Source organism: Aspergillus lucknowensis, assembly GCF_044049455.1.
Source record: "Aspergillus lucknowensis strain CBS 449.75 chromosome Unknown BJX67scaffold_37, whole genome shotgun sequence".
Lineage (NCBI taxonomy): Eukaryota > Fungi > Ascomycota > Eurotiomycetes > Eurotiales > Aspergillaceae > Aspergillus > Aspergillus lucknowensis.
The window spans coordinates 186,823-201,967 of record NW_027263581.1 but is presented as its reverse complement, the minus strand read 5'-3'; the positions used below and the strand labels follow the sequence as shown (position 1 = coordinate 201,967).

General features: G+C 50.9%; 8 protein-coding genes across 8 annotated transcripts; 6 read left to right on the top strand and 2 right to left on the bottom strand.

Annotated features, from left to right (window-relative positions):
• Positions 1-52: 52 nt before the first annotated feature.
• BJX67DRAFT_383438 (uncharacterized protein) lies at positions 53-2,160 on the top strand (the record flags this gene model as incomplete). Its single annotated transcript, XM_071033457.1, has 8 exons — positions 53-67; positions 142-283; positions 349-383; positions 445-763; positions 819-1,090; positions 1,142-1,651; positions 1,704-1,899; positions 1,976-2,160. The coding sequence occupies 8 exons, from the start codon at positions 53-55 to the stop codon at positions 2,158-2,160; spliced, it is 1,674 nt and encodes a 557-aa protein (XP_070883790.1).
• Positions 2,161-2,327: 167 nt separating this feature from the next.
• On the bottom strand, positions 2,328-3,265 carry BJX67DRAFT_360330 (VOC family protein). Its single transcript, XM_071029760.1, has 4 exons — positions 3,014-3,265; positions 2,844-2,940; positions 2,660-2,766; positions 2,328-2,610 (listed from the first exon to the last, which is right to left on the bottom strand). Exons 1-4 carry the CDS (start codon positions 3,122-3,124, stop codon positions 2,476-2,478), a joined length of 450 nt encoding a protein of 149 aa, XP_070883789.1. The 5' UTR covers positions 3,125-3,265; the 3' UTR covers positions 2,328-2,475.
• Positions 3,266-3,816: 551 nt separating this feature from the next.
• On the top strand, positions 3,817-5,871 carry BJX67DRAFT_389695 (putative MFS sugar transporter; the record flags this gene model as incomplete). Its single annotated transcript, XM_071034537.1, has 2 exons — positions 3,817-3,876; positions 4,189-5,871. 2 exons carry the CDS (start codon positions 3,817-3,819, stop codon positions 5,869-5,871), a joined length of 1,743 nt encoding a protein of 580 aa, XP_070883788.1.
• Positions 5,872-6,602: 731 nt separating this feature from the next.
• Positions 6,603-7,659, bottom strand: BJX67DRAFT_373627 (uncharacterized protein; the record flags this gene model as incomplete). Its single annotated transcript, XM_071031425.1, has 4 exons — positions 6,603-6,749; positions 6,812-7,152; positions 7,189-7,305; positions 7,392-7,659. The coding sequence occupies 4 exons, from the start codon at positions 7,657-7,659 to the stop codon at positions 6,603-6,605; spliced, it is 873 nt and encodes a 290-aa protein (XP_070883787.1).
• Positions 7,660-9,079: 1,420 nt separating this feature from the next.
• BJX67DRAFT_383435 (uncharacterized protein) lies at positions 9,080-9,532 on the top strand (the record flags this gene model as incomplete). Its single annotated transcript, XM_071033456.1, has 1 exon — positions 9,080-9,532. The coding sequence occupies one exon, from the start codon at positions 9,080-9,082 to the stop codon at positions 9,530-9,532; it is 453 nt and encodes a 150-aa protein (XP_070883786.1).
• A 1,254-nt stretch (positions 9,533-10,786) lies between these two features.
• Positions 10,787-11,149, top strand: BJX67DRAFT_383434 (uncharacterized protein; the record flags this gene model as incomplete). Its single annotated transcript, XM_071033455.1, has 1 exon — positions 10,787-11,149. One exon carries the CDS (start codon positions 10,787-10,789, stop codon positions 11,147-11,149), a length of 363 nt encoding a protein of 120 aa, XP_070883785.1.
• Positions 11,150-12,795: 1,646 nt separating this feature from the next.
• On the top strand, positions 12,796-13,874 carry BJX67DRAFT_360328 (concanavalin A-like lectin/glucanase domain-containing protein). The gene has a single exon (XM_071029759.1). It carries the CDS (start codon positions 12,890-12,892, stop codon positions 13,775-13,777), a length of 888 nt encoding a protein of 295 aa, XP_070883784.1. The 5' UTR covers positions 12,796-12,889; the 3' UTR covers positions 13,778-13,874.
• Positions 13,875-14,321: 447 nt separating this feature from the next.
• On the top strand, positions 14,322-14,900 carry BJX67DRAFT_383432 (uncharacterized protein; the record flags this gene model as incomplete). The annotated part of the gene is made up of 1 exon (XM_071033454.1): positions 14,322-14,900. The coding sequence occupies one exon, from the start codon at positions 14,322-14,324 to the stop codon at positions 14,898-14,900; it is 579 nt and encodes a 192-aa protein (XP_070883783.1).
• Positions 14,901-15,145: the final 245 nt, after the last annotated feature.

The window sequence follows — 15,145 nt, the reverse complement described above, 5'->3', positions numbered from 1 at the left end:
TGTCCACTCGCGCAGAGATGACATGATGCGGTTCCATTTTCCATGTAACAACATGGCTGCCGTTCGGGTATGAACTCGATGTTTATCATCCTTGTAGTTCCGCACTGGAGAGTGGTTTACTCTACGTAAGACGGTATTAAGGAGCTGAGTGAGTATCCTACGTCTGGTATGGACCCTGCTGCTGTTCGCGGGTTTAGGGACTGGCGGGAACTTCAGTATATTGAAAACAATTATCGGGCAAAAGGCTCCTTTCTTCGCCCGTATTTCTCTTCTATCCAGGCCGGTACGTACTGTAGTTCGAGCATGTTGCTGTACCCCTTACCTCGGAGCGAGCTGATGACCAAGCAGAAGACGGAGAGAACAATGTCGGATTCGTCCTGTGTGTAGGTTTCATTCTTTCCCTTTCTGCGTATCTCTGGCCTTCGAGCCCCTGACGACCTCTAGATACCGTATATACACTGGGAATTCATGACCGACTATGTGGACGCTGAGCGACCTGACGGGATGCGTTTTCCTCCTTCCTCAGATGCATTACTCCCACGTCGAACATTGGATGAAGCGTATTATCATATGCTCCCCACGGTTGAATCTCTCCAAAGGAACTGGGACCAAGTGGTCTCTCGTTATATCGAGCGGGCCAACTTAGAGAGACGTGGCGCAGAGACAAGGCGCCCAAGAGGCCCGAGCGAGATAAGACAACAAGCTGACATGCGGCCCAAGCTACTGATGGTTGATCAGTTGTGGCTCTGGGTCGTCGGGGAAAGTGAGTCTAACTCAATTCTTTGACTGTAATTGGCTGTGCTAAGACGTTGCGCCAGAACTTGTTATCAGCGCGTTTCCCCGTCGCTGCTGTCATCGAGCTCAAATAAGCCAGCTTCGATTGCTGGTCCCCCCGGAGGACGGTGGGCCCGTTGATCAATCCGATGTCCTTTACCGCGTACACGAAGGATTCCGGAAGGACCGGCAACATGGCAGCTCGGTGTTTGACCTTGCCGATCTTATTATCCAAGAATGCACTGGGCTTTTGTTTTCCGAGCCACGGCCGGCTCTGGACTTTCTCTCCTTCTTTGACGAGTCCATCAGACTCATTGTATGTGTGCGCTCCTTACACATAGGATTTGATACTTACGTGCATCCGCAGGCGAGGAAGGAAACAGAAGACTTCAACGCGATCTTGCAGGACTCTGTCAAGATGGACATCCTCTTGCAACGCAAAGACAGTTTCACACGAATGCCAGCGTGGAAAAGGGCGATACAGGCCAAGTATCCAGGAAAGGAATCGTTGGATAAATCGCTGGCGCATCCTCTATACACGTGGCAATCGCTGGAGGCGCTTCGGGCGCAGTTTGATCTGAACTATGCACAGTTGTCCCTACACGAGATAGAGAGCCGCATTCATACCTTGATTAGTGGGCTTATCGGGATTACGCGCGAGATGGAACGTTTAAGGGAAATAAAGGGCATCCTGGATGAACTTGATATTCTTGAATCAAACACTCAAGACCAACTTAAGGCCTGTTGGATGTTCGAAAATTTTTTATCGACTACAGGTCGCCGCGTCTCACGGCAGCAAGCCTTGACCAGGGAAGTAGAAGATGGATACCGTCAACTCAACCTCCTCAAGGCTAAAGCCGGCACAGTGGAGAGAGCAGTAAGTGTCTCTTCGCTAAAAGATATCACGCGACCTTCTCGACCTCAAGCAGCAGCAGACAAGCGTGTTGGAAGCGTACTCCACCCTGCAGCAAGCAGAAGAGACCCAGAGGCAGGGAAATACCCTCCTAGTCTTCACTCTGGTGACTATCTTCTTTGCTCCTCTGTCCTTCATTGCGGCTGTCTTTAGCATGCAAGCCGACGAGCTGGCCTCGCGGTGGCCTATCTCCCGGATCATGGCTGTTATGTGTAGGTTTAATTCGAGATATGCAACTACATTCTTAATACTGTCGAAGGTTGATAGATGCTAACGTACGGAACCTAGGGCCCACTTCGATCGCAACGTTCATCGTAATAGTTGCACTGGGCTTCAGCGGGTCCCCGTTTGCTCTACCCGTGGTGAGGTCGCATAGTGGAAGCCAGCATGGACGGACAACTAAAGTTCTAGCGGGCGCTATCCATAGGATAATCCCTCCAGCCGATTTAGACAAAAAGTTGGCGGCATGCTAGAGACTCGGACGCACGGGGTCTCTAGGTATGTGGACAATAGACAAGAGACAGGAACTTCTTCTAGCTAAGTAGCTAACCCGACCTCGGGGATAGATATGGAGGCAGCTAGTATACGCAGCCAATGAACGGTGATTGCGACGATTCATTTGATTTCATGGAACAGCCTGTATTCTTCAAAGTTGGTGCGTAATTCTACTGTTGGCCTACGCTCTCGGCTGCTTACTACTTTCAATCCCAACGTTGTGAAACAGACCCGGCTCTACAGATTCCTCGGGACATCCATCCGGGTCAATGGCGAGGTTGAATCATCCTATCCTACTGCTCCTGGATCTGATAACAACCAAACCGGTTTCCCTCTGGATCACGAAAGTTCATAAACCAACCAAACGAGCTCTCATCTGTTTTTCCCAAACAAGTACTACCACCATTATCATGAATGATCTTCTCGATCTACTCTCATAGTTAGCCTCTTGTATTCATAACCACACAGCCAACTCACTATATTCAGAGAATCAACCATATAATACACCGTCATACCACTCCCCATGGCCTGCTCCACGGGAGCCCCACAGGCCTCAGGCATTTTCACAATTCCTCCACCAAGTCCTGTACCGCAAACACCTCAGCCATGCATATAATTTGCAAATGCGTGAAAATGATAAATCCACAGAAGCTTAGCTCACCCTTCTGGTCTGCGAAACGGTAGTGGTGCACCGATTCGGAAGCTTCCTCGCTTGCTCGTCTCCATTCCCAGGATGGAAAGACGGTAGCGTAGAATTTCTTCCAGGGTAACTCTTTGCGTTAGTGTCTGGATATGCGGAGAACGGGTTTAATTACGTATCCTTGTACAAACCTTTAACCTTTCGGTGTCCCTTGCTGGGATCTCTATCCAGCAGGGACTGCCTTGAGGTGGGGATTGCCACTGTTGATGGGCCTGGGCGGATTCGGAGGTTTTGGTGGTCATTGCGAACTTTTAGTCTGCGGACTTGGATGAATGGATGGAATGGCGATCGAAGAAGGAGAGAGCGAGGGGCCTTTTATGGGCCGCACGTCAAGAAAGAAATACGAGAAGCTGGTTTCGGACACTTGGAGCACCCACCCAATCATAGACAGTCAGAGGTGGGAAAAATAAGGTTGAGCTGAATCGCCTGAATGCGGGGGTTGATTACCTAAATTTGATAACCCCACCCTGCGCCACACGAAAAGAATCAAGAAAAGGGGGGATCAAGGCCCGGGGGGGTGAACCCTCTGAGATGGAAGGTTCTGTAAGTGATTGGCTATCCTCTTGTCTACCGATCAACATGTTGAAGGGCTGAGTGTTCAACCCTACACAGGCTTGTCAAGAAGGCGGACGATTCTTTTGCTGACAACGTGCTCCCATCTCTTTCCCTCTCTGTCTGTTGTTGGTGTCCCAATGACGGCTTGCTAGAATGTTTGTTTCGATGCCTTACCAAGGTGCTGCCAATCCTTCCAATAAATTTGCACTTTGCATCAAGTAAGCTCGATGATTGGTGAAGCATCGCTTTCTGATTTCTTAGTAGCCACAGAGGGTAAACCATGTAATACACACAGTCTTGCGCCATGGAATCATAGGGAAAAAATCCTTTCCAGTCAGGAACTCAAATTAATGCCAAGCCTGTCAAACTTAACAAATCCATGGATGTCATTCTGTGGTTTCTGGAAACGCCGTCTCCTGACCCACGGATTATTGCACGGGTAAGCGTCACCACTGCTATACAGCCCCAGACTTTCAAAATAACATCTTCTCTAAATTCTCCGACGTGTCCTGCGCCGCGTAACTCGAAAAAGCAGGTAGCAAGCTCATTCCCAGCACCTGCCTTGTTTGCAGAATTTCGTGACCAGAGAATATCGCACTGGCCGTAATAGGTCGTCTTGCGGTTGATGCACGTCCAACAACCAGTGCCCAGCGCCCAACCTAAGGCGGGACATACGGCAAATACTGCTAGGTTAGCCCTAACTCCGAGCGGGGCTCGGAGTAGTTGTCTCTGGGATGATACCATTACCCAGTTACAAGAACTCGACAACAATGACTTGCATACTCCGCCAACCAGTTCAACTTCAGACGACCTATTCCAGCGTCTTCCTGCATCCACTTCGGCCTTGCGCCCCCTCGGCTCCGTTGCCAGAGCGGCGACCGAGGCAGAAAAGCATATCAACCTCCCAGGCAGTGCCCGGTCGTATCTTAAGGCAATCGGCTGGTCAGTGCTCGTGTCATCCACGCTGATCATGGAGGGGTTTGATACTCTACTTATCTTCAGCTATTTCTCGCTCCCGGCATTTAAACGAAAGTATGGCGAACCGGCAGGGGATGGGAGCTACGAGATTCCAACCCGCTGGCAGTTTGGCCTCACGACCGCTGCTGAAGCGGGGGAAATTGTCGGGCTACTGTTTAATGGTATCTTGGCTGATCGCGTTGGGTATCGCGCGACCCTTCTCGCTGCGTTAACGTTCCTCTTCCTGAGCATTTTCGTCTCGTTCTTTGCCACGAGTATACGAATGCTCTTGGCTGCGCAGATCTTATGTGGCTTGCCATGGGGTGTTTTTCAAACCTTGACCATCAACTACGCGGCAGAATTGATGCCAGTAAAGCTGCGTGCATATCTCCTAAGTGGCATTAACCTCTGCTGGGTTCTGGGCCAGATACTTTCGAGCGGCGTTGTTCGGGCGTTTGTCCACAACAACTCTCAATGGGCGTATCGAATACCGTTCGCTCTGCAATGGGCAATCGGCGTACCCATTTTTATCGGCGTGCTTCTAGGCCCTGAATCACCATGGTGGTGGATACGGCACAAACGACCCGACAGAGCCCGACAGTCTCTTCGGCGCCTGACGAGAAAGAAAAGCGGCCGCGTCAACGTGGATCAGATCGTCTCCATGATGATACACACTGATGAGGTGGAGAAGTATATCACGCACAACGACACCGGCAGCATCTCGTACCTAGCCTGCTTCCGGCGCACCGATTTACGGCGAACTGAGATTGCCTGTGTGGTGTGGATCACACAGCAAGTGTGTGGCACCAGCTTGGTCGGGTGGGCAGCATACTTCTATGAGCAGGCCGGACTCAACACGAAAAACTCTTACAATCTCTCTGTTGGGACATTTGGCTTGGCAATTTTAGGATATGTGGTCTGCTTCTTCCTGCTGGCACGCGTTGGTCGCCGCAGACTCTACCTTGTTGGGCTCTTCGCCTTAGCGGCCATTCTCGTGGCCGTGGGTGCTTTGGGTGTACCACCAAAGTCAGAAGGGCTGTCATGGGCTCTTGGATGCCTACTCCTCTTAGTAACATTCGTCTATAATATCACCATTGGCCCGATATGCTACGTTCTCGTTGCAGAGATTCCATCCACCCGACTCCGTGTCAAGACGGTGGTTCTGGCCCGCGTGGCCTACAATCTGTCTGGAATTCTGATCAATTGGATAACCCCTCAGATGGTGAGTCCCGAGGCTTGGAACTGGAGGGGGAAAGCCGGTTTCGTCTTCGCAGGGACTACGATCTGTTGCTTCGTGTATTGTTACTGGAGACTTCCGGAGACGTTCGGCTTGAGCTACCTCGAGATTGATATTTTGTTCGCAAAGAAAGCAAAGCCCACCAAGTTCCGCGAGGTTCAGTGTATCCTGGAAAGGTCCGGCTACTATGATATAGAGGGATATGGAAGGGAAGAGCAGTGTCCTTTCCAAGGGTATTGACTCTTCCTACTGATGATGAGCTCATTCAAGCATGTTGGATCTTTTTTTGCCGAGGATGTTGGATGTTTAGACCTGAGCAAAGACACTCTGGCGCTGCTTTTTCTTTATCACGCTTTTGGAGGTGTTTTGGGAGAGGGTTGAGAAGACAAAGGCATAGTGTATAGCTCTCCCCCCCACAAACCCCAATATGAAGATGCGTAGATCTGCGAAAACAAAGTTCAAAGGACTAACACTACCCCTGCATATGCACTACCTAATACCTAGTATGGCTTGGCCACGGCATTTCCCAATATCCATAAGATACAATGGCTGTAACGTAATTCCCCGGCGAGCCGGCCACCTCGACAGTTTTGACCGCGCTTTTAGAACTTGAAGCGATTCTCAACCACCAACCAATGCCAATATAGATTAAAATTAGGTAACGAAAAAAGCAGGATATCTAGTTCTAATATCGCCCTATGAATATGACAGTTTGAACAGGTTGGTGGAGCGCGTCTTGGTGCTTCAGAAGGTTGAGCTGCAGAAGTCGTTGAAGACCCCGCTACCTCACGGTCTTGATTATTTATCAACATGACGACGTCTCTGCCTTCCTGAATTGACATGCCTGTATTAGAAGGCATTTGGTGCTTAGATTGATGCCTTTTCTGCTTTAAATTCTTGTTTTCTACGTGGAGATTATGGTATTCCTTGGCCAGGTAAGCAGTACTATATTTGGTCTTAGAAACAATATGCTATGCATAAAAGGACCTCGAGTAGCTAGGTTGAGGCATCGGAATAATAGACAAACGTTTGAGCGCTCTAATGGCCTTTTTGCTGAGTCTTGCCTTTGCTGCTCCCTCTTGCTCATCTAGCTCAACCTCTTCTTTGTGAATTAGTTCCTTGTAACCTGGTTAGCCATATCTATTTGTATAAATGGTAACGACCTCTGCAGTGACCTTACCACATCATCAGACCAGTGCTGCAACATCGTGCTCAGACCATGAAGATTATCCAACGCGTTTACAGTTGAATCAAGGTACGTGTCAAATAGATTCCACTCTTCCTTGTCATCTGGCCCATCGCTCTCAAATGGAGCAAGGGGGCCAGCAAGATAGTGGTACTCATCAAGAGGCAATCCAGTTGGAATCGTCCGCTGCTTGTACTCCGAGGAACCCGCCTTGCGAAGCAGAGCAACGAAGTCTGCGTGAACACGTTTTTCATCTTCGGGTTCATCAGGGACGCCGTCGCGTTTATCAATCCATCTCCCAATGGTCACTTTCCATTCTAGGACTAACCGTTCAACTCCACCGGGGACCAGATAGTTTCAGTCTAGCACACTGCCCACGTTCAAGCCTCGGTGTGTCCACGTTCGTCGGGTCAATGGTTGGATTCGATCTAGGAAGTCTGCTTGGGTGAAATCGGCGAGTTTCTCAAAGCAGCGTATGTGGTAGAGGCCTGTAAGTAGATGTAATATATGATCAGCATCATACTTGATGAGAGAAATCCAAATAACACAGGCCTTGAGGAAATTTCTGACTTACTAGCTGAGGACCTGTTCCAACTACCGCCACCCAGTGCCGGGTTCATGGCGAGACGTAGTTCGCCAGGCATGATATTCTCAGCGCAAGTGGGAAGCTTACACTTCGCTCCTTCTCGGGAGCCTGGTGCCCTTTCGATGAAGAAAAGCGGCTGGATCTGGGGAGGGTGACCGGCTGGAGGATCACTAGGGTTTGGCCCGAGGCCGAGATGTTGGCGGAGGCGCTTTCGCTCTATTTTCAAGGAATCTGCATCCGCGTCTGGTGAGGACATATTGAGGCTCTCCCGAGAAGTGCTCATCTTGAAAGGATGGGATCGAACTGTGTGAGGCAGTATGAAAAAGAAAAAGGGGAAAGATAAGACCAGGAAAATCGTTGTACAAGCCAGCTTTTTAGAGGGGAAAGCGGATGAGAAATGGACAGCGGTTGAAACTACTGGTGGCGGTCGGCGCGTATTTACCAGGGGGACAAAATTAACTCACCGTACTATTACCAATTGCTTCCTCCTGAATTTAGATTCAATGTCCAGTAGTGCAGTGCGGGGCTCAAAGCGATTGCGTGTGAACCCCCCTTTCCCAATGGATTGCTGGCTTGCGATCAAGAGCGGCGGTATTGTAAATAACCCCAGCCTTTGGGGCAAACTGTTGAACAAGTTTTTTGACCCCTACATTCTCCTTCCAGAAGCTTTCACAGCAGTTATTGAGGGGGGTTATCAATTGCAAAACTGGTTGAACACATATTTTGCTTCCACCCTGCATTGAACAAGAGTACAGGCATCTTGAGCACTGTAGCTACGACGTCTCTGCTATCCAAGGTCCAGCCTGTTAGCCGATTAAACTTGAGAAGGCAAGGATGGGCGGAGAGAGTAATTCTCCAGCCTTGCCTCACGGACAGGGAGATGCCAGCAGCCCAGCTTTCTCCCCCCTTGAGGCTGATCTTCGTCCGACAGTTTACGACTTTTAGTCCTCAGGAGTGCATGTCTGAATTCCAACTGCACTTACTTTGACAGTGATATTATCAGCCCCAGCCTGAAATTCAGCGCGTATTGCATGAAAAATATACACTACAACAAGCGAAAGCATTTTATATTCTAACATCAGCAGACTGACCACACTCCAGGGACCTTCTCGGCGGCTATATCCGTTTCGGCGTCAGATAGACTCAGGATAAGGCTTCAAAAACTGCAAAGATAAGCGACGATCTGCGACATGCGCAAAGGCTTCACCATCCCCGTGCTGTGATACCCACCGTACACCGACTGGTGGCTCCGACCCTGGAGCGGCAGGCCCCAGTGAACGGCATCCCGGCTTGCGTGAGCGCCACGATGCCCGACTAGGCGTGCGTGATATAACTTGACAGTGCTGCGCGGGAGACAGTGCAACCTTATACCCAAATCCGCGCAGATGCGCCAGCGGGGTCAGGTCGGTCTTGCTGTCGTCCTCGGTGGCTTTGCGGTCGGTACACGCTCGGCTGACCACGATGCCGCCTGTCCTTGTGTGGAATCGCACCTCCAAGGTCATGGACTGCAGAGAAACCGCACCTGAAGATTAGCCAATTAGCGATAGCGCCAAGCCAGAACCCATCCCCCAAAAGGCGGGGCGGGCTCTACCTTCACTGGCGAGGATAACTTCAATGCAATCGTGCTGTGTGTCAGGGAACATTAGTAAACAAGCCCCGATAGGATTAATATTAGCATGAATTTTTTAAACACCACCTTCATAATAGACAACAAGCTTATTATTGGAGGGCTTCCCCTCCCTGCTGCCCTAACCTCACTTATCAGGGCCGGGAAATGGGTTCCTCCAATCCGCGATGAGATCTATATCGAGATATTCCATGAGGAGGAGGCTGAACTTCCCATGTTCTTTGATGTGGCCAAACTGATTAAGGAGAATGCCTCCTGGCAGCGACTCTTGGTGGAGGAAATATTTGGTAATAAAGGCGTGCCAGGCAGTCTGGCGATTGATCCTCAGAAGTCCATTGCGATTGCCTCTCTCGGCGCGGACATGCCCGTCATGCTCGACTATTACATGTGGCGGGAATCGCCCCGCGTGCTGTATCTTGCTTATTCCCGGCCTCGCTGGATCCAGTTTGCTGCGACTGTGGAGGAACTCATCGAGCGTCTCTCCTCCTCCGAGTCTGACTGAGACCGTGCGGGCTTCACAATTAGTGTGTACAGGATGTCGATCGCTTCAGAGTAGCTGCGCAGAGCAGCCAGCATTCCAAGAGCGGGATACCACTAGTTGACCGTATATCTACATTCGTCTACATGATGGCAATATACCGAAAACTCGCGGCATGCGAGTCTTATCCTTCTGCATTTTAGGATGATTGTTCTTCCTACGACGGATTGTGCCTTGTAATGGCTGTCAAGCCGGGGCTTACGGTACCTTGGCTGGGCGCCCTTAAATATAGCACACGATAGACTGGTCCATCTCTCTTTCCCCTACATTGAGCTGCGAGTAAATTATGTACACACAGAAATCCACCAGCAGTTGCCGTAAGAGAGAATCTTGAAAATCATGGCAGTAACGTATGTGCTTAGGGTGTTCCAATCCTGACCAAAGCGAATATGCTCGTGTCATACCAAGGGCGTGAAATCCCAATCCTTCGAAGCTCAGCTGGCCCTCGAGGTCAGCTCCGGGTGCGTCCAGAAATGACCATGATGCCTGATCGGCCTAATATCTCGAAGTTTTATACGAGACTGCAGAAACGGCCAATCTCAGACAACGCCGGAACTATGACTCGACCGACGAAGTGAAAATCTTGAAGACGTTTCTGGAGTGTCTCAACCGGAAGATCGGATATCATTCTATCCGACTGGATTTCTCGGGCAATCAATCCATCCGCTCTTTTACATCCAACTCTTCGACTAGCCTTGGCTCTCGTATCGCTGTAAGGCTCTAAAGTGATAAAGGGAGGCTGTGATATATTTTGGACAAGGTCTTCTCGTAAGCCCAATGCACGTTGCAAGTGTGATAATTTTCATTCGATAAAGTATCTCTCTTGGAGACTGGGCATTTGCAGCTGAATGAGGCTTGGATAGACCGAGGAGTTCGTCTGACAGAACCAGATTGGCCAAAGACCACCTGCATAAACGAGAAGTAACATTTTGGGGCACAGCGTCAGCTTCGTGATAGAGGTTTTCAGTCTATTTCTTGGAGTCCGTGTAAAAAGAGGAAGTGAGTAATGTCTGGAGCTGAAGGTGCTGCAAGATCAAGCCCAGAGTACTTGATATAAAAGAGAGGTGCAACCTCTTCTTTTCCTGATTATTGCTAGAAAACATTCTTCCAAGCAACTACAACATCAAGCATTCCATGTTAGTGCTCCCTCTCTATATTCTTAACTACTCTTCTCCCGCTAACATTAAGATGCAGTATTATCCTCTTTCAAACACAAACATGCGTTTCTTGCTTATCTCGACTACCCTTGGAGCTCTGGCTCTCTCGTCCATGGCCCAGGCGTGGAAACTCGACATCTTTGAACACGAACACTTCGAGGGCGACAAGAACAGTTATAGCGGCCCGGGCCGTAAGGGCTGGGCTTGCCACAGCGTGGGTGACCTGAATGGGGAGACGGGGAGAATCAGCTCTCTCAAGTATTGGAATGATGCTGTGGGCTCTCGGTGCTGCCTGGAGCTGTATGACTCGCCCGGATGCGGCGGGAAGAAGTTTTCCGGCTGGGGAGGCTGCCACGACTATAACTACCCGGACCTCGGGGAGATTAGGGATGATATCAGTTCTTTTGCCACGAACTGTAAATGAGGAGGTTACCGTTTGTGAGTGGGTGTTGTTTTGGGGAGTACTGAGCAGGGTGCTGTGCCGGCGGCCACTGGATGATTGCCAGGGGAACCTGGGAACTTTGGAAGGAGCAAATGTTTTCCTGAAGGGTGGAAGATGAAGTGTTGAGACTTGCAGATCCTTAGGGTTCGTTTGACGTTCGTTCTACGAGTTACTCTGGTAAGAGTAATTCCAACCTTGATTTGTTGTCCTTGGTTTGTCTTCTTGAGGTATTTCCGCAATTAGTAAGGTTATGCTGGTCACCTCACTGGTACCCAGGTAATCAAACTCTGCATGTTGAGTCTCCAGATGGATTTCAGGTAATGTTCGTGGATGATCTGGGTTGACATATCCACCAATGTGCATGAACCGAGTAGTCTAAAAAAAGTATCAGGATGCTTCGGAAGAACGCTGGCTCAATTCTTCAAACGTGACCAATAAAAGCCTTAGTATGCTCCTCTGCTTACCATGAACACTGGCAGCCACGTCACCATGTCGCTCATCGAGAGGACTGGTTTGGTCTGAATGGGATCAGCCGGGGTCGATCCCCAGGGATACTTCGTGTTCGGACCTCGTATCTACTGTACCGCCAAGGGCTTGGAGCTCAGCTCAGTGTTTTGCAACCCCTGGCAGGGGTGTGTGTGTTTTGTCCAATTCGAAATGATGCATCCCGAAAATTCCTCCGAATTCGCTATAAAGCTTTCGCTCCAGCCTTCCAGAGCGGAAGAGGAACCGAGCCACTGAAGACAGATCTGCATTCAGGAGAGTCTCCCTTTCTATCCCTCCTTCAGTCACATCATGAAGGTCAACACGCTCATTGCCCACCTTCTCGCGGCTTCTGGCGCCTCCGCCGCCATCACCAACGTATTCCAAAAAGGAGACAGTGGCGGATACGGCTGTTACCGGATTCCGGCCCTCCTCCGAGCCGCCAATGGGGACCTCTTGACCTTCGTCGAAGCCCGCAACGCCCCCGGATGTGACGACAACGGCAACAATGACATTGCCATGCGGCGCTCCACTGACAACGGACGGAGCTGGAATGCCGCTAACGGCATGCTTGTCCTCAATGGTGGAGCGGAGAACGACTGGGGTAATCCCGTGCCCATCCTCACCGATACGGGCCGCATTGTTTTGGTGACAGTGCGCCATCCAGCAGACACCATCCACCCAAAGACTGTGCACGTGCAGTGGAGCGATGACAATGGTGTCGAGGGGAGTTGGACTGATCCGACTGTGCTCTCCCTGGATGACATGCCTGCCTGGGGACACTTTGCTACGGGTCCGGGAGGGGGGATCCAGCTCATCCGTGGTATTCACGCTGGACGACTGGTAGTTGGGATCAATTTTTCCGAGGAAAGCTCGGGACACCATGGCGCAGGGGTGATCTATAGCGATGACAATGGAGAGACCTGGCATGCTGGCGCCACGGACATAATTACGGACGGGTCGATTCGTCCTCAGGAGCTGAGTCTCTTTGAGCGCACTGACGGCCGGATCTATGCTATGGCGAGGGAAAACGAGAAGCAGGACCCGGAAAATCCACGAGTGGCGGCTATTTTTAGTGATGGTGGTGCAACCCTTGACCAGCCATTTGAATTTGTCCGCGGCTTGCCCGGTCGAGGAGGTGTACAGGGCGCTGTGCTGCGACTGCGGGCGAGTGATCAAGGAGACAAGTATAATCGGATTCTGTACTCGGCGCCCATCAAACCTAACGCTCGCGAGGACATGATGATCCGATCCAGCTTCGACGAGGGCGCCACCTGGCAATCACAGACAGATGGAACACGCATCACAACCAAGCGCGCTGCGTATTCAGACATGAAGATCATTAACGACGATGAGATTGGCCTGGTGTACGAAGGTGGCGAGCTCGGTGATGCAGGAGCAGCAAATGACGCTATTCGCTTCGCCTACTTCCCCGAATCAGACCTGGGGCTGCCGGACGACTACTCCGGCGGCACATCTACGCCGGATAAATCTGGTTTGGACAACTCGGCGATTTTGCGAGGGACCGGTGGCTCGTTGTCCAGCGACGGCGGCCGATGGGGCGGCGCCATCTCTCTGGACGGCAGCAGCAGCTATGTGCAAGTGCCGTTTGCAGAGTCGTTGGCAGTAGGCACCGGAGACTTCACGTTCTCTACTTGGATCAACTATGGCCGCAGCAGCACCGCGGAACAGGCCATCCTGTGGGCGTATGGCCAGGGCGATAACCATTCCCAGCTGTGGGTTCGTGCTTTGCCAGGGGATGATCGGATCCGTGCCTGGTTGCAGAACCGTGGTACCTCTGCTATCCTGGACTCACCAAGTGCCTACGCGGACCAGCAGTGGCATCACTTGGTGGTCCGCCGGTCTGGCAGTGAGGGTACGATGTTCGTGGACGGTGCGCAGGTAAACAGCACGAGCATTGAGTTTGGCACTGTCAGCCCTGGTCGCCCGTTTCAGCTGCACATTGGTCAGCGCCTGGATGGGCAGAATCGCTTCCATGGTTCGATTGATGAGACGCGCCTTTACCGGAGGGCGCTGTCCGACGAGGAAATTGGCTCGCTATACGATACGAATGCCAACATCGACGATGAACTGGTCCTGCAACTCGCTTTTGACCGGACAGGTTGACAAGCCATGCGGGATAAGAGGTCGTGGGAGTGGTATGCAGCCATGGAAATTAATTAAACGACGGGACTAGATAATACTATGGAATAATATAGGTAAATAGCAATACTGCCGATTCGGTCAATATCGTAGCACTTGCTGAAGCAAGGATCGTAGATGGATCAGGTCCTCAGGATCCCCAAACCTGTGGCCTTTCCCTCAGGTGAGCGACGGACTACAGACTGGCGGAATAGCCTTGCAATGCAAGGCCTTCAATGAACAGGACCCAGAATAACAAATCAGGGGTGTCAGCATTCAAGATGCCGCTGCTGCAGCTGCTTGTACCCGTGCCCATGTGGAACATTTTAGCTCCTTGCAGGATCCCACTCCGGAACATATTTTGTACGTCATTATCAAACACAGAAATGCTTCGAGAATGTTTCCTACCCAGCACGCATATATATACATACGCGGCGCCGTCATCTGAAATAGGTCAATTATTGACTGATACGCATCTATGATTACTATATTGCATTCATTTGACTTGACTCCATTCCCCTCTACCACGATGCATTTCCCCAAACTCATTGCTCTCACTTCCGCGCTGGCGAGCGTGAGCCTTTCCACATCCACAACGAGCTCGTCTCTTCCCGAGGACTGCATGTCGATTGAACCTCTCGTGCGGGATAAATCAACCCGCTTAATCGACCAATTTGAGGCGATAGTTTGCAAGCGGGGCTGCCGGCCGAGCATGGACCAGTACGAAAGCTGGGGCAAGGAGGGCATTGTGGAGCCGCTGATCCGGGCTGTTCTGCGAAAAATGGAGCCGGAGATCCCCAGTAGCGCGGGCGCAAGAATGGTGGAGCTGGTCTCGACTCGGGTTGCGGTCGCGACGAAACGCCAATGTGGGGAGGTCCTCCTGCAGAATGATAATGATATATGCAGGGATAGAGGGACGCTCGACTCCTTTGCGGGATGCCTGAAGGATAAGGTTTTGCCGGTCTTACTGAGTGAGCTCGAGAGATATTCCTTTTTGATTACGGAGAGCATGTGTGAGAAGGCTGCTCGGTATCTTGAGGGACCCGACCTGTGGGAAAATGTCATCCCTGGCGCTTTTGCGGAATATGCGGACGGGTGCACAGGATAAGAGGGGTGGAGGGAATTCGGGAGGCTGGGATGTTCGCGACAATGGATGATCCAAGACATTTCATCAAGCCGAGAATCTAAAGCAATATCCGAGGGACATACATTCTCTCTGAATGAAGACGTGAACATGCATCAGACGGTCTGAGACAAGAAGACTGGACTACTCTCTCTTCCACCTGAAGTCGAATAGTGTAGGTTTCAAGACTACCCACCCTACTAATATTTCAATGATCTGCGCATTGATAT